This window comes from Bidens hawaiensis, unplaced genomic scaffold (genome assembly GCF_021521415.1).
Source record: "Bidens hawaiensis isolate Kalapana, Puna unplaced genomic scaffold, B.hawaiensis_p1.1 tig00014466_1, whole genome shotgun sequence".
Lineage (NCBI taxonomy): Eukaryota > Viridiplantae > Streptophyta > Magnoliopsida > Asterales > Asteraceae > Bidens > Bidens hawaiensis.
The window spans coordinates 460568-488154 of NW_027492259.1; the positions used below are offsets into that span (position 1 = coordinate 460568).

Sequence of the window (27587 nt, forward strand, 5' to 3'; positions counted from 1 at the left end):
ATTATTTAATTTTGTTTATATATCTTTATTATTAAGTTTTCTCTCTCATTCTCTCATAAAAGTATTAAAAATTTATAAATGGTGAAAAATGTTTCTTCAAATTTAATCATGAAAAGTAATTTTTTCTCTCTTCACTCAAATCCCTATAGAGTGTAGAAAACACACCCACATATTTTTGGAGGAGCTGTTGTGAATGCTCTTAGCCTCCTTTTGACCTTTTGTATTGTAACCAATGTTTTAAAAACTGGTATTTTACCCGTACCGGATTTAGTTCAAAAATGGTACAACCGGTTGAACCGGAATATACCGGGAGGTTCAACCGGGTTAAACAATTTACCTTGTAATTCCATATAAATAAACTTTTAATTCAAAAAATTACCCAAAAGTACATTAATTAACATCACATTTGAACCAAATATCACACGTGAACAATGGTTGAGTCAGAGACAAAGTTATACTTTGTATACGAAATTAGTCGATTACAAAAGATGTAAATAAACCAACATTGATTTGTATGATACAAAATTGGTTGATTAACTAATCATCTTTTATCGTGTTTACTCGTTTCAACTTTAACCGCTATGTTAAAGGTCATTTTTAAAAATATGGGCCGCAAAAAATATCAAAAATCTTTTGAATTTAAAACCAGTTTGCCGGTTTAAACCGGTATTTTTAAAAAAACCGACGGTACGATGTTCTAGCAAACTGTGACATTCGTAAATTTCGGGTCTTGTATGTATTCGTTTTGTATTTGTTTATTATGTAAACCGACTCGATTTGCAAATCGAAGCTTATGTTATAATCAAAATGATGGATTTATGTTACAATATTGTTTCACACTTGTTGGGTCTTGAAAACATCCTATTTTTATTTTTTATTTATTTATTTATTTATTATTTATTTATTTATTTATTTTGTTTTGTGTTTTTGTCTTGATCCATTTTGCATGAAAACTCTTGTGTCTCACACCCATATTTGACCACCAACATTACCCTATATATACACCACCTTTCCTCTTCATTTTCCCTTGCTACAACTCCAAAAAAAAAAAAAAAACTCTCTCAAACATCAAAGATTCAAGGTTATCTTCTTAAGTGTTCTTGAAGGTTTTTAGTCTTTCATCTTAATTAGTTTATGTAGCATTATTAATACTTGTTTATGGTTGTGTAACATATATATAATATACACCCCTTGTTTACCTTTGATAGTTACTTCTCCGATTCCGGTCGGTGAGGTTTCGGACCTCATAAGGCAAGGCTTCATAGAGGGCTTCGTGTCCTTGATATATATACATCTATATAACTTGTTCATACATGTTAATCTTGCTTATTTTAGTTTGTTGGTCATGTTTACAAGTTCCATGGTTATGGGTTTTTAAGAGTCTATGCTTCGGTTTAACCGTAAATAACTCTAAACCGTAAACCGAACTTTGTTACTAGTTTTGTTAAATAATTGTTTAAACATACTTATTATTAGATCTAAGTTTCTAAAATCATTTTTACAAATTCTATGGTTAAGGGTTTGTAGAATCTTACCTCGGTCTTAACCCGAAACACGATCCGAACCGAAAACCAAACTTTTGCTTAAAGATTTTATTGTTAACTTTTGGTTGTAAAACTTAAAGTTTTTTTATTTGTACATTATTATACAAGTTCTTAGTGTTTGGACATGTGGAAACCATCTATGAACTTGTTGTGAGATGGAAACCGAACCAAACCGATTCTTACTCGCTTAAGACACACAAGTATGTTTTTTTTAGCCATCAAGAATTGTATATTTCTTTAAAAATAGTTACAAATTGATTTTTAAATATTTTCTTAAGTACTTGAAAATGTTGGATCCAACTTGATCTCATAACAAAGTTTGGACCAACAAAACCGAACACTCGCTTAACGTGCGTTGTAAGTTCTAAAACAATGGAACTACATACTTGGTTAAGTCTTATTAAATTTTATTGAGTTATCTCATAACATTCAATATTTTGGAAAGTTGACTTTGGGTTTGACCAATTATCAAGACCCGAACCGACAACCCGAACACTCGATAAAAAAAACCGTTTTAGTATCTTTATTCCAAAGGGATTTGCATTCTTGCATTTTACCCACCTTATTAGTTAACATAGGTTGAGTAAATATTAAGGTTAAATACTTTAACCCGGTTTCGAGCAAACTTACATTTTTAAAGGGTTATTATTATAAATTCTCAAATAGTTACATTTTAAAACCTTAAACTTTAATTATTTACATTTCTCAACATTTATTTTGTTTAAAGACCTTCAAGACAACCTTTCTAAATTCAAGACTTCTTTTCTTTTTAGGCATTGTGCCTTAAACTCGTCGTTCCGACAAATCTCCAAATTATCATCTTTCAAGTTTACTACTTGAAGGTGAGTACTTCATACCCCATTTTCCATATCTTTTATTTTGGGGGTGACATTTCATACTTATTCAACAAAATGCTTTATATTTAAATCTTAAACCACAAACGTAGTTGTATACTTTACCTAAATAATTGCTCGATTTGGTGTTCTATGCTTATATGCCTATGTGTTTATCGCTTTTGGTTGGTGGAACTATAAAATCCTAGACTATTTGGCATCCCCTTGTAGCAAGGTGTCGTTAACGTAATGCAATTAACGATAACTATAAAATCCTAGACTATTTGGCATCCCCTTATAGCTAGGTGTCGCTAATGTGTTTAGCGATATCTATTTATCCAAATTACCACTTTTTTTTATCGTTTCGTATGCAAGTTTTGTGGCTATCTTTATTATATACTAATATGATTAAACTTATGAATTGCTCACCAACATTTGTGTTGACAAACTTTATTTTATGAAATGTTGCAGGTTTGCATCTTGGTTGATTTATGATTGTGAAGAAAACGACATCAAAGACCTTAGGATATTAGTAAAAATGAACAATATCAAATTTGTCATATTTTGTGATATCTTGTTTATGGTTATTTTATGGATAATTGTTATGTGACATTTTCGATGTTGTGAAATGAAATGAGTTTATTAAATACTGTCACTTTAATTAGTGTCATGTGCTTATGGACAATCGTTACACCTCGGCATGTTCCGCCGTCTTTGGTCGGGGTGTGACACAAACCGCCCAAAAATACCGGACTCTAAATACCGGTGACCTTACGAAAATCCGGTATAACCGGTTCAACCGGCCGGTACGTACCGGTTTTTAAAACACTGATTGTAACATCCAGCCAATTGTGTCACCAATATTGTCCATTTTGTTTCCGATAGATAGCATGCATGCTTAGAAAGTATGAGGTATCATTTTCTAATAATGCATACATGAAAACCATGAAGCAAGAAATAGCAGGTGGCACTAATTTACAACTGAGCGAGACGACCCGTGAAGTTGTACTAGTTATGCGATTCGTGATGAAAACAATAAACCGATATCTGGTTGATGTTCCCTTTGATCCTGGTGGTGTTGGTCTGAAGACAAAACTCGAGGGCGAGTTTTTTCAAAGATGGGGGGGTATGATGCAGGAGCATCCAGCCCATTAACCAGGCCCACCCAAATGTTTGTTTTTATTTATAAATAGGATTATTATGTCTTTTGTTTAGACAGTTGAGTGATTTTAATAAAGAATTTATAAGCTTTTAAGCTTTATTGACTAATCATTCGGTTTGAATCGTTTGAATGAAATCATTGTGATCTTGAGCCATTTGATTGCTAGTCGAAATTGCATCAAGTATTAATACGTGAATAAGATTAAAAAAACATGAAATCCTTTCGGGTCATGTTCAGGTTAACCCGTAAATATGAGGGTCATGTTCAGGCTTCTGTCAACCCACGAACACTACACGTTACCACCCTAGTACTGCAGTACAGAGTACACACCATCATCCCCCATCAGTTAGACCAAACGATTTTTTAAATAATGCTATAAGATTTAAACTCAGACTTGTGATTAAAATGCAATTATCAATTCCGACAATTGTGTTACCTATGTTTAAGTAATTACTATATATACAAAACTCCTATCAGTTAATATAATCTATATTCTATATTTATAACGTTAAACTATATATTTGATACTTTAGTTTTTTTCTTTTAATTCAGTTTAATTATAGTATACCAGTTTATACTTTTTTTAATTACAGTCTAAAATGTTGTGTAGGTACTCTATCAGTCGATGGTACTCTATCAGTCGATCCTTAGACGAGTATAACCGTCAAACCCGTAGAAGAAACGGTATAAATATAAATATATGATGTGGTTTTAAAAACGTTGCTTGTAGCACAATAAGTGTATTAAGATTACAATTACAAATCGAATCACGCGTTGAATAAAGATATTAGTTTAGAAGAAGTTTTAGAACTTTAGATGCTGAACAACTTTTGAATAAAGATATTGGTCAAAGTCAAATCTAGCATCCGCATCCAATTTTAATTTTTAAATTTTAATAGTTATCGGCTCATAAAATTCAGCACCTCGTGTCCCACCATATCTTTTCAGTTTCAACGTGGGCTCATGCACTTGGTTCATAGTGGTTTGCTAAATTCATCAGAATAACAAACTCACACAAACCCTCGTATTATCACCACATTAAATTTTAACTTTTTTAAACCTTACTTTTTCAACGAAAATAAACTTTCACAAACATCATTAAAAAATATTAAAACTTTATATATAATGTATAGATATATAGGAAAAAGTTAACGTACAAATTAAATTAGCATGCTAATTATGAAAATCAAGTAGAGTAATTATATATACAAATAGAGTAATTATGTAATTACATCATAGAGTAATACATAATTACTATATGATGTAATTATATAATTAGTCTACTTGATTATCATAATCACCGCGTTTTCATGCCAACTAGGCATGCTAACGCCCCAAACTGGGGGCATTTTCTGTTAATGTGTGTAACACCTTGAATACTAAATCAACTGGGGTCCATTCTCAAAGGCATCAATTATTTTTTTCTCTTTTATTTAATCTCTAAGTTAGCCCATAACACATTATTTAAAAGTTGGATAGTTAATGGTTTCTTGCTTACCTGACCTTGACGAAACACTTTAACTAGAGGTCTTTAGTTAGCCTACAACACATAGCCTAAAATGTTCAATACTAACAACTAGACTCCATTTGAAATAAATAAGCAGATAGAAAACTTAAAAATCAAAACATCTCATTCTGTTAAACGCGCGTACCCTTGGAAGTTAAATAGCCAACATGTTTATTTGATTAGATTCCTTTAACACATGAGTGGGTTTCGAATCCGTCATGTGAAAAATTATTATTTAATTTTTGTTAGATATTCAAAGAATGGCTAGAAAGTGCACGACCCTTTTTCTCTTCCCCCACACCCACACCCACACCCACACCCACACCCCCATCCTTTCCTACCGGTTTCATTTCCCACACTACTTGCCATCTTATTATTATTATTATTATAAATAAATCAACAACCAATTTGCCTTCTTACTTCATTCACCAAATCAATTCAAATCAAATCCTCCATTTCTTCAATTCGGAGCCCCGTTTCAACGCATCAATGGCTTCCATTAACATGTCTTCTTCTTCTTCTCCTCTACTCCGCTCAAAGTAACCTCTTCCTACTCAATTCCATCCTTATTTACATCGATTATTGTTTGTGTTTATTACGTTAATTTGCCTATAGCTTGATCTAGTTGTTGATTTGTAATCCATCGTTACCTATAGCAAATGATTACAAGGTTTTAGGACTGTAATTGATTGTAATTTCACATATATATTGATAATTTTGTGTTTTGAGCTTAATTATAAACAGAAACCCTAGGTTTGGAATTGGATGTGAAGCTTAATCTGTTCAAATGAAGAGTTGTGGTTGGGATCTAATATTTCATTATAATTGTTATAATTGACAGTATTGATTGATTCTGTGTGTAATATAATATTATTGTTATTGTTGAATGATTTAACTTATTACCTCAATAGGAAAAGTCAATAAGTTTTAATTAACAACTTTGCTACGGTTTGGAAAGAATATTCTTTATCATTACAAAACATTTAGGGTCCCGTTAGAGACAAAAGTGTTTCGGCTTCGGTTTTGATCGAAATGGACTATTCATTTAGAAGACTTTGTAATTAGAATTTGCATCTTTCTTTTTGTTTTTTAACTTTTTCTACAAGATAAAAATGCAATTTCTGGAAATGTTTTATTTGTAATCATCTATTTTTCTTTTCATTAGTATAAGTACAAAACATGGATCATAATGATTTTGGCTCAGTGTGTTACTTTGTTGTATGGGTACTTTCAGTACTTTGTTGGTTCTTGTAACTTTCATTAAACTATATTGTATTCTTTCAAACATTGCGTGAAATTTGCCGCTCGATCCGGTTGCTTTTGTTTTGTTTATTTTGTAGTTGATCGATCATTACTATAGCAAACGATTACACCATTCTAGGATTGTTGTTGACTTGTTTCAAACATATATTTCTAATTTGGTGTTTTGAATTTAATTATACAAAGAAACCTTAGGACTGGAATTGGATTTGAAGCTTATTCTGTTCAAGTCAAGAGATGTGGTTTCTTTGATTAGCTTCCTGTACATAGAGTTGGGATCCAATATTTCATTACAATCATAATTGACAGTAATGATTCTGTGTATGATATAATATTATGTTGAAACACTTCATTTATCTGACCAAAGTTGAATGTTTTACACTTATCCACAAACTGTGCTAGGATTTATTCCCTTGTTATTTGCTTTATTTGGAAAGCATATTCTTTGTCATTACAAAACATTTAGGGCCCCATTAGAGACATAAGTGTTTCGAATTCGATTTTGATCAACATGGACCCTTCCTTTAGAATATCTTATAATTAGAATCTGCATTTTTTTTGTTTGCCTTTTTCTACATGAGAAAAATTCTTTTTTATATGCGATTTCAGGAAATGTGTTAATTGGAAGCATCTATTTGTTCATTAGTATAATACAAAACATGGATCATAGTGATTTTGGCTCAATCTATTTCTTTATTGTATGGGTAGTTATAATACTTTGCTAATGGCCATAACTAGCATTTAACTATAATATATTCTTTCAACCATTGAATTAAACTATATTATATTCTGTGGCCTTTGGTTAGATGGTTTTAAATGATGTAACTAGAGATGGCAATTTCAAACTGTTTACTTGTGATTGGTTAGATTTGGGTTGTGTTTTATCTTAACGATGGTCAAATCGGTCAAGCATGATGAAGGTCACAATGTCTTGTATAAAATGCATTCAACATCCTACAACATTTTATTCAAAGATAGAGACTATTGCCGTTAACTCGTTATTATACCGTGCTGTATTAATAATCAACACACTCATCCAATCGTTTATTCTATAATCACAATTATGCAGGATGATCACAAATGCGAGCTCGTATAATGGTCATCACTTTGTAAACCTATGTTCATGCAATGGGCATGCATCCGACGCGTTTCTTCATCTTGGTGCTAGATCATGCTCCAAAAGTAAAGGTGATGGTAGGCTCAGAGCTTCATTATTGCCTATAGATGGTGGTTTTTCTGTTAATGAAAAAAGAGTTAATGGTGTAAGTGTATCATCATCTGGGATAGTGATCCAGCCTGATTCAATAGCTTTGGGTACCTTAGCAGCTGACACAACTCCTAGCATGAATGATTTTTCTAATGCTGCCGATGAGTATGATTTGGATCAGCCCACCCCGGGTTTCTCGTCCGTTCCTGAGGCGATTGAAGATATACGACAAGGAAAGGTCTGTATTCTTGTGTTTCGTCTTTATAAATTACAAAAAGTTTCTGTTATTCCGTCTTGTGAGGATAAAAATTCAAAACTATATGATATAATCCCCCTGCCTAAATGTAAGTAGAGCGTTTGACTAGAGCTAGTCTAGGCTCAAGCTTGACTCGCCTAACTTACGAGAATTCAAACTCAATTCCTTTAATTTACGAGAGCTCGAGCTTTAGCTCGGCTCATATCTATTTTTATGGCTGGAGCTCCCCTTGTGAGTAGTTTTTCAAGCTTGGGCTTGGGTTGGGCTTGACTCATTTTTTATTTATTATTTAATTTTAATACATTTACAGTTATTTTTATATATTTAATTTATAATTTTTATGTATAATATAAAATATGTATTCAGTTTATATCATTATATAGAATAATAGTTATTATAAAGTTATATATTTAATATGTTTGATAAAAGTTATACAAGTAATAAGCTCATTTAGGCTCATGAGCCAGCTCTGGCTCATTTAATAAACAAGCTTATTTTTATGCTCGAGCTCGTTTAAACTTGGCTCGATTCGAGCTTTTAGCGAACCAATATTGAAAGCTCATGAGCAACTTGGCACATTTAGATTAATCACTAATCAGAATGGGTACTATTTTACATTGGTCAAAACGGGCTGTGTTGGTTTAAAGTATAACTTTTATGTGTGTGTTAAGTAGGATTGCAAATCATATATATTACAAAAAGAAATAAATGTAGCATGCCTAGAAAAGAACAGGATTTTGAAACATGTCTCCACTCAAAGTAATCAGTTAAAATAAAGGGTTATCGATACTGCTGCGATTATTTTGGGTTGGAGAAAGTATATTTCTTTATGTACCGTTTTATACCATTTTTTTGTTCATATTGTAGATGGTAGTGGTTGTCGATGATGAATGCAGAGAAAATGAAGGAGACTTAATAATGGCAGCATCATGTGTCACACCAGAGGCCATGGCTTTTATTGTTAAGCATGGAACCGGGATTGTTTGTGTAAGCATGAAAGCTGAAGATTTGGATCGATTAGAACTCCCTTTAATGGTTAATCATAAAGATAATGAAGAAAAACTCACTACCGCTTTCACAGTCTCAGTGGTGTGTAAAGATAATCACTTTTATAAAGCAATTTCAAACAACCCTTAAATAATCAAATAAATGAATATATTTAATTATTAATGAACCTGTAGGATGCAAAACATGGTACAACTACTGGTGTATCAGCCAACGATAGGGCGACAACCATAAAAGCTTTAGCTTCAAAAGATTCTCAACCCTCGGATTTCAACCGCCCGGGCCATATTTTCCCACTGAAATACAGAGAAGGCGGTGTTTTAAAACGAGCAGGTCATACAGAAGCTTCTGTTGACCTAGCCATGTTAGCTGGGTTTGACCCGGTAGCCGTGTTATGTGAGATTGTGGATGATGATGGTTCCATGGCTAGATTGCCAAAGCTTCGGGAATTTGTCAAACAGGAAAATTTAAAGATTATATCTATAGCTGATCTAATCAGGTATGTGACGATCTTATTCACTCTTGTGTTGTTCGTTTCGGGTCAATGTGGGCTGGGTTGACCCAAAACACTTTTTATCCAAAATCTATCAAATAGTTTCTAATTTGATCTGTTTCCTTTTATGTTAGTTTTATTAGGGTTTTTGTAATCGTGAAACATATTAAGATAAAACATAACCTGAATTGACCCGTTCATGAGTCAATGGGTCGAAATGGATCAAAATGGGCTGGGTTGGCCCAAAACACTTTTTGTCCAAAATGTATCAAATATGTTATAGTTGATCTGTGAGTTAAACATGATAATCAATAAATTATTCAATAATTGTCGAATTTGACTTGCTTCCTTTTATGCTAGCTTTTATTAGGGTTTCTGAACCCGTTTTGACATATTAAGATAAAACATGACCTAAATTGGCCCGTTTATACTTAAATGGGTTGAAATGGGTCAAAATGGGTTGGGTTGACCCAAAACACTTTTTATCCAAATTGTATCGGATATTTATATAGTTGATCAGTGAGTTAAACATGATAGATAACAAACAAATTATTCAATAATAATCTGATTTGACTTGTTTCCTTTTATGCTAGTTCTATAAATTAATGGGTTTCTCATTACACGCCTTTATATTTGGCAGGTTTAGAAGAAAGACCGATAAGTTAGTGGAGCGTGCTTCAGCTGCACGCATACCTACTACGTGGGGCCCATTTGTTGCCTATTGTTATAGATCAGTCTTAGATGGAATTGAACATATTGCTATGGTTAAGGTGAGGAAACTTTTAGAAGAAGTATTATTTAGAAGTTGAAAGTTCGTTGATTTGGGTTGTGTTTTATGATCTCAAACTGGCCAAACAAAGAGAGAAAAAAAAAAAAAAAAAAAACTTAACAATACAGTACAATAGTAATACTAAATGATGAAAATTTTCTGGTTTAAAACAGGGTGATATTGGTGACGGAAAGGACATTCTCGTTAGGGTACATTCAGAATGCTTAACAGGAGACATATTCGGGTCAGCTAGATGTGATTGTGGTAATCAGTTGGCACTTGCAATGCAACAAATTGAAGAAGCGGGCAGGGGCGCTTTGGTATATTTACGAGGTCATGAGGGAAGAGGTATCGGGTTAGGCCACAAGCTTCGTGCTTATAACCTTCAAGATGATGGTCGTGATACAGTCGAAGCCAATGAAGAGCTTGGTTTACCTGTTGATTCAAGGGAGTATGGTATTGGCGCACAGGTAATTTCACATATATAAATAATAAATCAATAAATGATATACATCTTGCATAAATGATTAATTTATGTAATTAAATGCATCCGCTGATATGCAGATTTTGAGAGATTTGGGAGTTAGAACAATGAAGTTGATGACAAACAACCCTGCTAAGTACAGTGGGCTCAAGGGCTATGGCTTAGAAGTTGCAGGCAGAGTTCCCCTTTTGACTCCGATTACGAAGCACAATAAACGATACCTTGAGACCAAACGCGCTAAGATGGGTCATGTTTATGGCTCTGGTGTACCGAACCTTATCACCAAAAACGACGAACCAACTGACCAGAATTCGAACCCAAGTGTTTAAGTTCAAGGTTCATTGGCTCGATTGACTCACATTCTTTACATACTAGCCTCATCAAATTCTTTCTTTGAAACCGATTTATATATAATACTTGTTATTGGATTGGATTGGATGATGATTATGTCTGTGTTTAGGTAATAGTTATTACTTAACTAGAGGTGTTATTACATAAATTTTCATCAGAAGAACACATAATGTTGGTTTAAAAGACACATTTTGGCCGTTGCTTTAACACAGTTTATTTTTGTAATTTACAATTTACAATGTCCTTTGTTTTTGGAAAGCTAATTTTAGGTAAGTTGAATAACAGAACAAGTTGGCTTATAAAGCCAACGGTTTTTTTCCATCGCACGTCAACATCATGTAGACAATTTTTTTTTTTATATGCGTAGTGATTGAAGCCCTTGTAATGATTAAATAATTTTATGTAAATAAATGAATTTGTTAAAAGGAAGTGGGTGAAATACGGGTTTATTATTTGTTGTTAGGCAAGTGGGGTCAGCACAAGCGTCCCAACACTATTATAAAAAATGCAAAAGGGTTTTTCATTCCACCCACATACGCAATTGTGTTTGGGTGGTTTATTAAGCAAAAACATGGGTGGTGAAGCCCCACTACGGATGTCCTAAAATAATGTTAGGATAAGATATAAAAGTTGCGAAGAAGTAGCTACTGCTATTTGTATTTGTTTAATCTATTTCCATCCATATGTATGGTATATGCATTAGGAGTTTTTCACATCATTAGTGGGTTTGTTTCTCTTATACCAGATTGCGTTTGTGAGTTCCTATTATCATTAATTTCTTTTATCCATTATATATATTTTTACTAATAAATGAGAACGTTTTAAATTCTTTACCTTAGATAAATATTTTTTTTTCAAAAAATAGATGAAATTTTATTGTCTCTGTCTGAAAAAAGTTGATCATTTTATTTGACTTCTCCCATATTAACGAACAAAAATACGTGAAAAAACTAGAAATATTTAAGATAGTTGTCTCTAAGATTGATTCAAGTTTTTTCCTGGTTTCACAATGCCTATGGTATAAAATGATATTCACATGAAAACTGTTTACTTGCATAAAAACAGAACTACTCGTACATTATATAATTTTAAAAATATAATAGCTTGTATGGTGAATCTTTAAAAACTTGAGTTAATAAAATCAAAAAAGTTGTTAAATGTGTAGCCCAAATAATTTGTACATTAAGTTAGTTTTTAGGTGAGTTTAATATCGAGTTTTGGCCATCGTAACATGTAATCTTTAACCACATAATAATGTAAACGTATATACTCAGTTGCCGTGAATCCAGTAGGTAATAGTAATGAACACCTAATTAGTATGCGAACCACACATGATTTGCTAAACTATAATAACCTAAAACATCACATACTCGAACCAATTTTCAACACTAATGTTTTGCCTGACTTCTTCTAGTTATCCATATCCATATAAGGCACAAACATATTCACGAAGGCCACCTCTCTAAATCTTTATTTACTTTCATTGCTCTAAATATTGTTTTAACAATCTAAAATTATTAACATATTTGCCAAGCGCTAAATAATGAGATGTAGATAACAGGTGACAAGTTTTGATACGAAAAATATATAATTAGGTTTGGTTTGTCATATCTAAGCCCATTTAGTAAATGGGTTGTTTTCAGGCTATCATGATTATTTAAACGAGCTATGTTTGGATTGAGTTTTTTAGTAAACAAGTCAACCAGTTTATAACCCACTTTATCCATCTATTACAGTCACCAACCTAGTTAACACGCTTACAACTTGATTAATAGTACCCGTCAACCCATTTTGATACGTTAGAGAAATATGTTAAATGAGTTTTGTTCGGGTTACACACCTATAAGTGAGTCAGGGTTAGATTTTACACGAATAAATATACTGATGTTATTCGTGTTAAACATTTTAACCTGTCAACTTAAAACTCACCAACCCAACATAATTAACTATCCTTATTTTGAAAACAATCAATTTAAAAAATAGAAATATAAAATCGTAACAGAAACCTTATTCCAACATTTGAGACTATCAAGAAACAATAATTGAGATCCTATTTGTTTTGTCCATTTATGAACATATTTTTTGTGTTTCATTTAAAAAGAATTTGTGTCATGTCAGAAGATTACATGATCTTGATTCTTGGATATCATTCAAAAACATTTTCATGTTTAGACATCATTTGGTATGTCACAATTTCCCATGACATCATGGCATGTGCTTGATGCTTAAAATTTTAGAAGAAGATAACGTACAATATCTTACATGTTAAGACCATCTACACGTCACATTGGTTCCACGTCAAAAGATAGCATCTGAATTATTCAACATGTTTTTAAAATCTATTAAGAGGCTCCATAAAACTAGTAAAATGTGTTTTTAGTGAATAAAACACACTCTACTTCTTACCGATTAAGATATGGTTTCTTAATGGAATTATTAAGAGACTGCCAAACAGCCGAGCCAACAAAAGTTTGTCAGATTATACAAACTATGGCCTGTTTGGTAAACTCGCCGTTAAACGCAACTAAGAAAGGAGTTATGGATGCAATTATACATGTGTCTTGATGGGCTATTTTAAAGCTTCAGAATGATTTTGTTTTCTTGAAGAGCCGAACAAAAAGTTCGTGGTTGTTTGATAATATTATATGTTGTGATCCAAAATAAGCCAACTTACCTAATCAAATAGCTCGTTTAAATGGCCAACAAATAGACATAACCTAGTAGCGCATATAAGCCGGACAGCATATATATAATGTTATGACAAATATGATGTGTGTACATAGTCTTCTTCTCCCATCCCTTTTGAATTGTGTTTCCTTGTAATTAATTCCTCAGTCAATAGAATGCATAGATTCAATATCAATTAGAATGATTTGATTAGTCGTGAAATTATCCATTCACTTTATTTTATGTTTTTTTTATTGGTACTCAAGTAGAAAGAATAAGTGTAATGTAACTTGCACAAAATAGATGAACAATCTCCTGTTTTTCATGTATTTTTTTTTTCTTTGTCTTCCCAACATCTTGCTAGTTGGTGCTTACACATTTGTGCTCGTTCATTTAACTTTAAACGAATATGAACACTTAATCGAATGAATACTTGTGTGCATGTTCGTTAGTTTAAAAATTGAACATTTTCGTGTTCATTTATGTCGTTCATATAAGATCTAAACAAACAATTCACGAACATAATCGATCATAATTGAACAGAGATAAACAGACAAATATGGACAAACATAAATGAACACAAACAAACAAATATAAAGCATTAAGTAGATGTTTCATCAAAAAATGAACATAAACGAACCAATGTTGCAAAAGTCGCTAGGCGGACCCTATACGGCCAAATGGGGAGCTGAGAGTGCTCAAAGAGCACTCTGACATGATAAATATAAAGAAAATTAATTTTTGGACATTATATATTTATCAAAATAAGCATAATTCATGTCAAAATGGTACTATAGCTATCTCGACAACCTTTGATGACTTTTAATTGACTTTTAGAGAACCTTAGCCCGCCTAGCCCGACTTTTTGTCCGACTTTTAGAAATTCCTAGCCCGACTTTGACCGCCTCCGACTAATCCAGGCCGACTTGGAAAAAGTCTCCAAGCCTCCAAGGTAGAGGTCCGAGGACTAACTAATCAGTCTTGGAATCCAACTTTTACAACACTGAAATAAACATTCATAAACATAAATAAGCAAACAAACATGTGTTTACGTTTGTTCATTTATTTAATAACCAAACATAAATAAATTTCTCACCGAACAGTTCCGTTCTTTTACAAGACAAAATCACAATACATCAAAATAAATGTCAAGGGCCAAAAATAACACCCTGAAAACTAAAGATCAAAAACATGGAGTGTGGGCTATTATTATTATTATTATTATTATAGGTCACGGCCACAATTGAAATTGAAAACCCTAGGCGCCTTCTTCTTCTCTGTCGATCGGTAAGTTTCTACAACTCTCCATTCGATTCCGATTATTGTTATTATTATTAATGCTCTATTGTATTGGTTTATAATAATCGATGTTATATGCTTGTAACTCGTGTATTTGTTAATCGATGAGCTTAATCTGTTGCTTTAACGGATGATATTCGATCTGAATCTGCATATGCCACTGTTTCTCTACCTTTTATTTATCTGTTTCTTTTGAATTTTGATTATATGATGATAAAACTTGCAGTCTCTGGTTATTATTTGATAGAGCTTTGATTTTAAATTATATATCTTGGGATTTTTTATATTACTATTAACTAGTGAGGATTGAGGAACTGGTGGATATATTTTAGTCACTATATATACATATATGTATATATATATACATATATATATTTTTTAATAAAGGTTTTAATGCCAAATGTCAAAAATCTTGGTTCTTACCATTCCTAGGAAACTCTTTATTCTTATTTGAACCCTTTTCTATACATATATATATACATATATACACACACATATATACATATATATATATATATGTATATTTCTATTTTATATAATTAGTGAAATTAGGAAGTAGTCGTGGAGCATCAACAGCGCAAGGTGCTAAATGTACTCACAAACACGCTCAGTCAGCTGCCACCTCGGCAGATTTGCATATATGCCAAAAAAACACACACCTCATTTTCTCTCCAACCCTACAAACATCTTTACCAGTACTTACGTTTCCATATTATTAACACTTTTTGCATTTAATTTGAATACTCAAGTTTACGTTTCTTTATCTTTGCCATTAAATAAATTTACTAAATATACATAAATATACTTAATAAACTTAAATAAATAATTAAAACTAGAAACTAAACTAGGTGTGATAGAATATGAAGTTATATGGTTGTTTTTATAGTGGCTTAAAAATATTATTATTATTATTATTATTATTATTATTATTATTAACATCATTTTACAGTTAGCTTTTATTTGAAATTGACTTCTTACAAATTTATTCCCCGTTGTGTTAGATAGAAAAGGAAAAAAAGGTATTAAATTTTTTTTTTGCAAAGTCCGTTCAATAAAAAAAAGGTATGATTTAACTTCAACAATTGAAAAGCTTTGTTTTGTTTATACATCATGTGGCCACCACCCACTGACCATACTACATGCATCGCACGCTCAGAAGGTCGTTTCTCCACATGCTCATTTGCTCCAATGCTAATTCTTATGATGCTTTTTCCATGTCACCTAAGTGCACCGCTAAATGTGGTGCATTGGGTTTGGTCTTAATCTCATATAGCTTGTTTGATCTTTATTGGAACTTGCATGAACTAGTTTTGTTAATGATGATTTGCTGTCATCTCTGATATTTTTTATTGGTATCTTTTCTGTCAACAATTTTGCTTGAGCTGATATATGGTAAGTTATAAGTTTGCATTATTTAAACACTAATTGACCTGGCAATCTTACATACCATGTTGAATGATGCACTTTATTCTTTTAACATCATTAACTTGTTATAGTTATGTACTACTTGCTTGTATGTTTGCTTTGTGGAGTTAAAGTTGTTAGTGCAGATTTTGTTGGGATTTACGGTTTATTGAAAAAATATTTGTTTTGTTCAGTACTTAACCTTGCTTTTCTGAAGTTATAGTTTTCTATATATGACAAACATTGTTTTGGTAGCATGCTTGATGCGTATTCACTTAATAGTTCTGTGTTTTTCTAACTAATATTGAAATCTTAACATTTATTCGATAATTTAACTTCTAAGGTAGACAATTGACCGATAATTTGGAGCTTGTGAAAAGTTTTGATTTGTGTTATATCTTTATATAATATTTTGCAATGCTAATTTGTTAGCATCGTTTTGATGAAGGTTTTGCGGTAGCTATCAATTTTTGTGGACAACTTGCAAGTTGGAGCTTGTGAAAAGCTAAAAGCGTTCTTTTATGTCCGAGCAGGGTATTCTCTACTTACGGTCTATCGGGTTATTGGGAGAGTACTGTCCTATATTCTTTCAAGAAGCAAACACTTTTCTTGCTGAAAACAGCTGGCTGCATGCATCAAACCCCATTACAAAATTTTCTGGTTGCAGCAGCTTGGTGCAACCTTCATCCACTACAACTGATCACTCCCGTTTTTGCTCCCAGATTCTGTGACCCGACTCCAGTTTCTCAATCATCTTGAGTGACAATATTATCTACCCGGACCAATCACAATGGCTTTACAGAACATTGGTGCCAGCAACAGCGATGATGCCTTTTACAGGTATAAGATGCCAAAAATGATCACTAAAATTGAGGGGCGTGGAAATGGCATCAAAACGAATACAGTCAACATGGTTGATGTTGCCAAAGCTTTAGCTAGGCCAGCTTCTTATCCTACCAAATATTTTGGATGTGAACTTGGAGCACAGTCAAAATTTGATGAGAAAACCGGTGCATCACTTGTGAATGGTTCTCATGACACTGCAAAACTTGCTGGTATTCTCGAGAACTTTATTAAAAAGTATGTTCAGTGTTACGGTTGTGGCAACCCGGAAACAGAGATACTGATTACCAAGACTCAGATGGTTCAGTTAAAATGTGCCGCGTGTGGGTTTGTGTCTGACGTGGACATGAGAGACAAGCTGACATCATTTATATTGAAGAATCCACCTGAGCAGAAGAAGAGTTCTAAAGATAAAAAGGCGCTGAGGCGGGCCGAGAAGGAAAGGTTAAAGGAAGGTGAGATGGCTGATAAGGTGCAAAAGAAGCTGAGCCAGACGAAAGATGGGAAGAAGAGTAAAGATAAAACATCAACCAAAAAGAAAGGTAATGGTTCTGATGAGGATCATGGTTCGCCAACTGTTAGCCAGGCTTGCGACAAGGATACTGGTTCTGGTGAGGAAGATGATGATGATGTCTAGTGGCAGACGGACACGTCAGCAGCAGCTGCACAGAAACGTATTCAGGAACAGCTTAGCGTGGTGACAGCCGACATGGTGATGCTGTCGACAGAAGAGCCCGAGAAGAAGGTTGTGAAGAAGAAGAGTCTGTCGGATGTGGTGAAAGAAAATCTGAAGGCTGGTGTTGGGCCGAAGGAAATATTGGCAACATTGTCCGGATCGCCTCAGGAAAACGTGAGTGCTCTTTTTGAGGGTTTATTGGATGGAGTGGAGAAGGGGTTTGCAAAACACCTGGTTAAGAAGAAAAGCTATTTGGCTGCGGTTGGCGGGGGTGAGGTGAATTCACAGATGCTTCTGTTACATGCGGTTGAGGACTTTTGTGGAAAGTCAAACCCAAATGCGGTTAAGGAAGTGGCGCTTGTTTTGAAGGCATTGTATGATGTTGATATTATAGAAGAGGAGTATGTTGTGAAGTGGTATGAGGAAGGAACACGTGGCGGGAATAAGAGCTCTCTTATTTGGAAGAACGCGAAGCCTTTTGTGGAATGGCTTCAGAGTGCGGAGTCTGAAAGCGAAGAAGAATAAGTGATATATTATGCCCTTTTGTTTGTTACTTGAATGAGTGTGTTTTTATCTTTGATGTTTGTGTGTTAGAACCTCTTGGTACAACAATAAGTTGCGTTGGTCGTTTCTCTGTTAGTGGTCATTACTTGTTTATTGGGTGGTTTTGGAACTCTAGACTTGAAACCCCAAAAATATGGTATGAAACTGAAAGTTGATTAATATGTTGATGTATTGTCTTAGGAATTCATGTATGTGGTGGTTTTGTAAAATTTTTGTAGGATATGTGAATGCATTATCGAAAGGAATCCCAAACACCCCCTGATACTACTTCTAAATATGACCCACAATCATTTGGTTGAGGAGTATACCACTTTACCACTCAGATGTTTCAGAACAACGCCAACCAACGTGACAAGTTATTCTACATACACTAATTCACAAGAAAAGATTTAGACTTTGATATCTTCGATCACCTTAAAATATAGACATTTGGATTTATTGAACACCGCTCTACTTTCCTTCCAAACAAACCAAAGTGTATACTACACGAGCCATGAGAAATTTCTTCTTTTTGTGTAGACAAAGTTGCACCCTTATTTGCTAACATGTTTGTTTCCATTGTAGGTAATGTATATGGGTTCAAAGTGTCGCGTGCTCTACGTCTGGAAGACTTGTCAATTCCTATTGCGTATGCTAAAACTTTTGACGTTCCGCCTCACGGTATCCAAGTTGTGATAGATAAATTGAACAAGTATGGTCATTAGAATCAATCAATCATACCCAGTATAAAATCCCACCAATAGCTAAGCTATAAGTAAGGTCTGGGGAGGGTGGGATGTAGGCACACCGTACCTCTATTCAATAGAATAGATAGATGGCTTCCAGAGAGACCCTCAACTCTAAAAATCATATGTATGGGGGGGATATAAAAGCAATCAAAATTCAACAGTAATATAATTAATAATAACACTTAGTAATAATAATGATAATAATATATAGATATACTGAAATAATAAAAATAAAAACAACAAAGAAACTACATAATATATGAAAAGAAAATAACATAATGGCGTGTAAACAAAAATAAGGTAAAGGGAAACCCCCTAAGGTATTTTATCCCTAAAAATCATTAACCTTAATTCTACGTCTCCAAGAATTCCTATCCTCAACCATGTCCTCAGAGAGGTTTAGTTCTAGCAAATCATGTCTAATCCTCTCATCCCAAGTCAATTTTGGTCGGCCTCTACCCCTCCTCCCCTCTATATTAATGTTTTCTACGGATCTAACAGGATTCGTTGTCTGCCTTCTCTTCACATGTCCAAACCATCTTAGTCTCCACTCTCTTATTTTGTCTGATATGTTAGCTACCCCTAATCTCTCCCGAAACACACTGTTTCTTATTCGGTCTAGCCTTGTGTGCCCACACATCCTGCGCAACATTCTCATCTCTGCTACCTCCATTTTCCGCTCGTGTGCCTTCTTGATGGCCCAACAATCTGACCCATATAGCATTGCAGGTCTAACTGCGACCCTATAAAACTTTCCCTTTAGTTTAGTTGGGAACCTCCTGTCGCACAATACACCTGTGGCTGCTCTCCATCTACACCATCCTACCTGAACTTGATGGGCCACATCACTGTCTAACTCCCCATCACTCTGGACAAACGATCCTAGACATACGGGGGTGCAAATCACGGTTCGTTTCGGTTTGGTTTCTACCCTGAAATATAACTATAACTACTAGCTTCAGTTATCAGTTACAAGATTCTTTAACTATAATGGAAGCCTAATGTCGGGTTGAAGCTCAGTTGTGGCTCATTTCGGTAAATTCAAATTTATTTATGTTTTAATTTGTTTGTCGTGTTACATATTTGAAGAGTTTAGGGGGGAAACACTAAAATAACACCAAATTTCTATCTTAATAATGTTTTTGACTCGACCGCAAACTTTAATCCTTACATCAGAACAAACCCAATAACTTCCCTTCAGAATTTGGGATATTGAATTTTAATAATCCAAACTTTGGTCTATTGGTCGGCATTAATCTCAACTAAGATATTCCTTAGGTTAATTCCAACTTTCACCTTATTAACATCCACTAAGCATTTTCTAACGAAGACTAGCCTGACTAATTTTGAGACAAAATATATCATTTCTCCCATGTTGAAGAGACAAATGAAAAATATAATTAAAATTAAAAACCCATTTTCATCCCCAATTTCTTCCCCTCGCCACCACACCACCAAGTCCAACACCACGCAACTGTCGTCTCCCCACCCTACCACCACACCACCACCATCACCGACGTCTCCCCACCCTACCTCCACAACACCACCACCAGACCAGCATGATTAAATTAAAAACCTATCTTCCTCCCCTGTTTCTTTCTGCCGCCACCACAACACCACCACCACCACCAAAAGAGAGTTCAAAATTTAGTTTCTTTTTAATTTAATTTTATAGCCACTAGCCCCCCTATACTCGGTTGATTCATTTTTTGTCTCCAGTAACTAGATCGCCAGAAGCTGATCAACTGACGACTGCAAGAAAGCGAAGCGGTGACCGGAACTTCTTCATTCAAGGTATCTGTTTTCATTTACTTGATCTTCGAATTAGGGTTTTGGATTTTGGAATTTTTTGCGATAGACGGTGGTGGCTGTCGGCGGTGGCGGTGGAGATGTGGTTAATTTATTTTCGTCTTTTGCACCCGACAGGCGGCGATGAGGGGTGGAGCTTTGCTAGAGAAGAAGGTGTTGAAGGGTGGGGATTGGTGAAGAAAAAAAATTGTTTTTCCCTTCAACTTGGAAAAATAACATATTTTGCTCTAAAACTGACCGGGTTAGTCTCCACTAGAAAAAGGCTTGATTTCCATTGAAAGCTGAAATTAACCTTTGGACTTAGAATTTCTTAAGTTGAAATTAATATCAACCAATAGGCAAAGTTTAAATTATTAAAATCCAACACCACTCAAAATTTTAACACGGTTAACACGAAATTTGGTTTACCAATGTAAGATGTTTTGAGGGACTAAGGTGCTGTTTGTTTTTTCAGAGGTAAAATGTCTGCAGTCTGCGGACCACATCTGCAGACATCTGTACCAGAAGAGGTGCACCAAACCTCTGCACTCTGCAAGAAGAAGTCTGTTTGTTTTTTAACGTCTGCAGACTGCTAAAACTTTCATTATAAGCTTTATACCAAAAACACAAATTATCCAGCAACAATTAAAATTATATAAATCCAAATTTAATACCTCTAAACTAGCAAATTATAAAACTTACATTAACAATTTTTCACGTGAATGTTTTTTCCTTCAAAAGTTTCTTCAATTGTTTTCGAAAGTAGATAGTTCATACATAATGAATGAAACGAGCCAAAACTCGAGCTTAAAACAACTCACAAGCCGATGACATAAACTTAAACTTTCTACAAACCTTTTTCAACTAAAAACTTTCTATAGACTTTTATAATCATTAACTTTCTACAAACTTTTTTAACTAAAAACTAATAATACTTAAATTATAATTGAACAAAAAAGAAAAAAAAAACTAATCAATTAGCAACTCAATTGAACAAATCAATTAACAAGAATTCAATTAACAAAAACTTAATAACTTAATTGATATATGATAGAAATAATGAGTTCAGAAGAGGTTGGAAGACTATGGTCCAAGTCTACACCAAGAAGAGGGCATGCAGACGTTTTTTAATGAAACGTCTTCGAAAAAACAGTCTGCTGAGGCAAAAGAGGCCAAGAAGATCTTTTGTAAAAAAACACGCGTGGTTTGCGCGCTGCAGACAAAAGAGGCCAAGATGATCTTTTGTAGAAAAACAAACACCACCTAAAAACCTAAAAGACACCTGCTAAACACATGTATATAAATAAAAGCTGGTATACATAGTTTGGTTCAACTCGGTCATGGACTCATGGTTGAGTATGAAGTAATAACCATAATCAATTTATCGGTTAATCACAAAATGTTAACCACAAATTCAACACTAAAACACACACGCTTTATTATTTTTAAACCAGGAGGTTCAAACATACAAAACACAAACAAAAACAAAGAAAACAGACAGATTTAATGTTTAAATTCCAGTAGGTTCAAACACAAACAACAAAACAAAACAAAAGGACAGCATACCATAACCATAACATAACCTTGCGCACTTATTCCTCTTCGCTTTCAGACTCCGCACTCTGCAGCCATTCCACAAAAGGCTTTGCGTTCTTCCAAATGAGCGAACTCTTATTACCGCCACTCGTTCCCTCCTCATACCACTTCACCACATACTCCTCTTCTATAATATCAACATCATACAATGTTTTCAAAACAAGCGCCACTTCCTTAACCGCGTTCGGGTTTGACTTCCCACAAAAGTCCTCAACAGCTCGTAACAGAAGCATTTGTGATTCCTCACCCTCCACAACAACAGCAGCCAAATAGCTTTTCTTCTTAACCAAGTGTTTTGCAAATCCCTTCTCCACTCCATCCAATAAACCCTCAAAAAGAGCGCTCGCGTTTTCCTGAGGTGATCCAGATAATGATGCCAATATTTCCTTCGCCCCGGCACCCGCCTTCAGATTTTCTTTAATAACATCCACCAGACTCTTCTTCTTCACGCTGCCATTAGAGTTTTCCTCGTCAGCCTTCTTAACAACCTTCTTCTCGGGCTCTTCTGTAGACAGCATCACCATGTCAGCCGTCACCGCGCTAAGCTGTTCCTGAATACGTTTCTGAGCAGCTGCTGCGGACGTGTCAGTCTGCCACTGGATGTCATCATCATCAGATCCATTATCCTTGTCGCCTGCCTGGCTTACAGTTGGCGAAATGTGATCCTCATCCGAACCGTTGCCTTTCTTTTTAGTTGACGTTTTATCTTTACTCTTCTTCACGTCTTTTGCCTGGCTCAGCTTCTTTAGCGCCTTATCAGCTGCCTCGCCTTCCTTTAACCTCTCCATCTCGGCCCGCCTCATCGCCTTCTTATCTTTAGAATTCTTCTTCTGCTCAGGTGGATTCTTCAAAATAAATGATGTCAGCTTGTCTCTCATGTCCACATCAGACACAAACCCACAGGCAGCACATTTGAGTTGAATCATCTGAGTCTTAGTAATCAGTATCTCTGTTTCCGGGTTCCCACAGCCGTAACACTGAACATACTTTTTGATAAAGTTCTCAAGAAGACCAGCTAGCTTTGCAGTGTCATGAGAACCATTCACAAGCGATACCCCTGTTTTCTCATCAAACTTTGATTGTGCTCCAAGCTCACACCCAAAGTATTTCGTAGTATAAGAAGCTGGCCTAGCCAAAGCTTTGGCAACATCAACCATGTTTACTATATTTGTTTTGATGCCATTTCCACGCCCCTCGATTTTAGTGATCATTTTTGGCATCTTGTACCTGTAAAAGGCATCATCACTGTTGCTAGCACCAATGTTCTGCAAAGCCATCGTGATTGGTCCGGGTGGATAAACTTATCACTCAAGATGACCGAAAAGTTGGAGTCGAATCAGAGAACTCGGGAACAAAAACGGGAATGATCAGTTGTAGTGGATGAAGGTTGCGCCAAGCTATTGCAACCAGAAAATTTTGTAATGAGGTTAGGTGCATACAGCCAACCGTTTTCAACAAGAAAATATTTTCTTTCTTGAAAGAATATAGGGCAATACTCTCCCAACAACCCAATAGACCCTAAGTAGATAATAGCCTGCTCGGACATAAAAACACTTTTAACTTTTCACGACTCCAACTTGCAATTCGCCCCCAAAAACAGATAGCTGTCACACAAGTCACAACCTTCATCGAGATAATGGTAACAAATTAGTATACTTATTAGATACTATTATAAGAGTGACAAATAGAAACACCACAATGAGCTTTAATTCTCCATAAAACATAAACAGCCACGAGATTGTCCACATGTTCAACAATATATGCAGTAAATGCACATATGCACAATTGTTGCAACATAATGTTAATTCAGAGAATATCCAGATAAAATAATTTTTACTCCACAAAGCAACTAAGTTACTCAAAATTATATGCAAACAACCATAAATAGCACTGAATTTTAACAAGAATCAATCAACACAACCTTATAAATGTAACCGTGTATCAACAGTAGTGCATACTTTCAAGCACAAGACTGCTACATACAGAAAAACAATAAACTAAATGAATACAAAGGTTATAACAGATGCATCCAAAACATGAAATTTAAACAAGTGCCAATGCAAAAATTATAAAACTAGTTCATCAATCATCACATGAAACTACTACCAAAGTAAGTGAATAATGATATGTTAGTATTCAATCTTCCAACAAAGAATTAGCACCACTGATGAACCAAATAACATAAATACAACCTCCACCAGATTATCAAACAATCTATAATAGTAAAACTGATGAGCAACAAAACACAGCAGCTTCAATCATCTATCAACAAATAACTCAAATCAGATCTAACGTAAATCCAAAACCTAACAGATATCGGATTAACAAGAGGATATTATCGATTAAAAGAAAATAAGATCGATATGAATATGAATATGAATATGAATATGATAGTTGGATGAGGTTACTTACAGATCGATGGAGTCTAGGGTTTTGAGTTGAGGCAGATAGGCAGATGAGCGATTCAGATTGAGGCGGCCTATCATACGGATATTTATATACAGGGGCAGGGCGACCTATGTATGTATGGTGGTATGGGCTGTAAATTTTATTATTATTATTATTATTATTATTATTATTATTATTATTAACACAGTATCACAAGACGGTGAATAGAGCTACATAAACTAGGGGTGAGCATGGTTCGGTTTGGTTATTGGGTGAAACCGAAACCGAAGCCATCGATTACGTTATAATACCAACTAATCGGTTTTCAGTTCTTTGGTTGTTCGGTTTTCGGTTATTTTCGCTTTCGGTTTCGGTTATTTTCGGTTTTTTTATTGCATGTAGACATTGCAAAAAAAAAATCACAAAAATAGAGTATCACGTATATCTTGAATTCAAAATACAAAAATAGGCACGTGCTACGTGGAACCAAACAAATACAAAGTTTCTTGAGTAGTAGAATTTAAAATTAAACAAAATAAACAAAGTTCTTAATAAAAAAAAACTAAAAGTTTGGTCTGAGTCTTCATTCATTATCTTAGTCATCTTCAAAGTGTTTAGACCCAATCGTCATCATCTTCATAATCTTCATCACCGTCAATGGTAGATTATTTTTGGAGTTTTGTTTCCGATCATATGATCTACAAAAAAATGCGTACAATTGTATTAATATTTAAGTAAATATTGAAAAGTCAAAACACGTCGTAAATAAACATTATTACCAATTTCTATGTTTTCCAACTTTTTCAATCAAAGTCTCTAATTGTTGACCATGCACATTAGAATCTTGCAAATCCGTTGGTTCATACCGTGTCGGGTTAATCGGTTCGGTTCGTTTTTTTTTTGTTTTTTTTAAAATGGATAACCGAACCTAAACCGAAAAATCAGTTTTTCAAAAAACTTAAAAATTAACCGTTGGTTAATGCTTCGGTTTGGTTTTTTTTGGTTCGGTCTTTTCGGTTTGTTCGGTTTCGATTCGGTTAATTCGGTTTTCTGCTCACCCCTAGCATAAACTGGTTTAAAAGCATAAACCGGTTTGGGTTGAAACTGGTTTGATTTGGTCGATAAATATCAAACCTAGTTTTGTCTAGGTTACCATCGGTTTTTGACCGGTTATTTCAACAGGTTTTGATCTTTTTTGGGCGGTTTCGGTGAAGAGAATTACAAACCGATTCCGAACCTACGGTTTCTACATAATCGTTCCGGTTTAAGCTTAATTTCATGTCGGTTTGGTTGACCGGTTTTTTCTCATCTCTAAGGGCGAAGTTAATAATTTTAAGTTATGAAACATTAGTTAAATTATATTTTTAGTTTTTTTTTTTTAACTTGATTGAGATGTTTGACAAGCTTATAAAAGTATTAAAGATGACAAATTTGATCATAAATAATAAACTAAAAAATTGCGTTGGACGATCATTTATATAAGGTTACATAAAATAGTAGAATCGTGTTACAAATATAGATCTGTTGCATTCTTTCATAAAGTATGGCTATATTCGGATGTTCGTTTATGACGTCTGGTCATATTACAATATTCACGGCCACTTTAAATGAGCCAATAAGAACTTAACAAATGTTTATGTAGTAATGTTAGGCCGATTTGTGATGTGTATGGGTTTGATTATGATGTTTATGTTTATGTTTATACCTAAGATTTATTGTTTGTGTTAATCATATTTTGATCAATTTTCACCTTTGGTAAAAATCTAGAGTTGTAAAAGCTGATCATAGGTTAGTAAACTTATGTGTTTTCACCCAATCGGTGAAGATGCTGAGCTAAACACTTAATGTAATTACAGAAGTTTATACAATGCACATGCATCTATTTTTGAAGACGTCGTATTTCGACGTAGATGACAATATACTTTCAATAGAGAAAAGAAAATGACAAACTATAATAAAAGAGTTTTAGAATCTAAGAGCGTTCACATTAAAGCTTCCATCCATTTTCATCATTATAAATTATAATTTAAGTACAAAACATAATTTTCTTAAGTTTTGTTTATTTTTCGAAAGTCTCAATCTCTATCTTAATCACAAACATTTTCTTTAACTCTCTTTTACTTTGCTTTTGGTTGGACACTTGGTTTAAAAAAGCGCGCTTAAGGCGAGGCGAGGCGAGAAGCGACCCGAGGCGAGAAGCAACCCGAGGCGAGCATCTCAACGCTTTTGCCTACCCAAGGCGAAGTCTCTTCAAAAAGCGAACGCTTTTTGCGCTTTTGTGCGAAGCGAAAAAGCGAAGGGACGAAGGCTTTATGTACAAAAAGCGACCAGTTAACTCATTTTTAACTTAATCTTTATAATTAGCCATTTTTGGACTTTTCTCATTTGGTAATAAACTTTTGAAAGTTGAAACAAGTTTGAATAATGTTATTTTGGAAACACTTTTAAGTAATTTGGTACTCGATAACTTGTTTTTATGGTACTTTAATATTTTGGGCGAGTAATATGATACTCGAAAAAATGTTCTATACTACTTTTGGAATTTTGGGATATATCTATGTTGATATTTTAGACATTTAATATATATTATAATGTGGTTTGTATATAATATGTGGCTTATACATAATTAAATATTTTTTAAATAAGGTCGCCTCACGTTCAAAAAGCGTTCGCTTTTGCGCTTTTCGTTTTTCGCCTCGGCTGTAACATTTCGGATTTTTCAAACCCGTATTCGTTTACGAACGAAACATTTTTTTAGATCCT

The 27587-nt window shown here is 34.2% G+C and overlaps 4 protein-coding genes across 4 annotated transcripts; 3 read left to right on the forward strand and 1 right to left on the reverse strand.

Moving 5' to 3' along the window:
• The first annotated feature begins 5517 nt into the window (after positions 1-5517).
• LOC143546826 (bifunctional riboflavin biosynthesis protein RIBA 1, chloroplastic-like) lies at positions 5518-11058 on the forward strand. The gene is made up of 7 exons (XM_077038401.1): positions 5518-5585; positions 7376-7751; positions 8637-8858; positions 8951-9273; positions 9908-10037; positions 10210-10506; positions 10601-11058. The coding sequence occupies exons 1-7, from the start codon at positions 5536-5538 to the stop codon at positions 10847-10849; spliced, it is 1647 nt and encodes a 548-aa protein (XP_076894516.1). The 5' UTR covers positions 5518-5535; the 3' UTR covers positions 10850-11058.
• Positions 11059-16644: 5586 nt separating this feature from the next.
• Positions 16645-17783, forward strand: LOC143546801 (putative eukaryotic translation initiation factor 5-2). Its single transcript, XM_077038385.1, has one exon. It carries the CDS (start codon positions 17032-17034, stop codon positions 17719-17721), a length of 690 nt encoding a protein of 229 aa, XP_076894500.1. The 5' UTR covers positions 16645-17031; the 3' UTR covers positions 17722-17783.
• LOC143546802 (eukaryotic translation initiation factor 5-like) lies at positions 17783-18292 on the forward strand. The gene has a single exon (XM_077038386.1). It carries the CDS (start codon positions 17794-17796, stop codon positions 18283-18285), a length of 492 nt encoding a protein of 163 aa, XP_076894501.1. The 5' UTR covers positions 17783-17793; the 3' UTR covers positions 18286-18292.
• Positions 18293-22398: 4106 nt separating this feature from the next.
• On the reverse strand, positions 22399-24057 carry LOC143546827 (eukaryotic translation initiation factor 5-like). Its single transcript, XM_077038402.1, has one exon. It carries the CDS (start codon positions 23711-23713, stop codon positions 22433-22435), a length of 1281 nt encoding a protein of 426 aa, XP_076894517.1. The 5' UTR covers positions 23714-24057; the 3' UTR covers positions 22399-22432.
• Positions 24058-27587: the final 3530 nt, after the last annotated feature.

What these genes read in the sequence shown, in the direction of transcription:
- LOC143546826 (XM_077038401.1), top strand. Translation starts at nt 5,536, where the DNA reads ATGGCTTCCATTAACATGTCTTCTTCTTCTTCTCCTCTACTCCGCTCA. An exon ending in AAGATATACGACAAGGAAAG is followed by an intron (nt 7,752 to 8,636) that starts GTCTGTATTCTT and finishes TTCATATTGTAG; the next exon opens with ATGGTAGTGGTTGTCGATGA. An exon ending in AGTATGGTATTGGCGCACAG is followed by an intron (nt 10,507 to 10,600) that starts GTAATTTCACAT and finishes GCTGATATGCAG; the next exon opens with ATTTTGAGAGATTTGGGAGT.
- LOC143546801 (XM_077038385.1), top strand. Translation starts at nt 17,032, where the DNA reads ATGGCTTTACAGAACATTGGTGCCAGCAACAGCGATGATGCCTTTTAC.
- LOC143546802 (XM_077038386.1), top strand. Translation starts at nt 17,794, where the DNA reads ATGGTGATGCTGTCGACAGAAGAGCCCGAGAAGAAGGTTGTGAAGAAG.
- LOC143546827 (XM_077038402.1), bottom strand. Translation starts at nt 23,713, where the DNA reads ATGGCTTTGCAGAACATTGGTGCTAGCAACAGTGATGATGCCTTTTAC.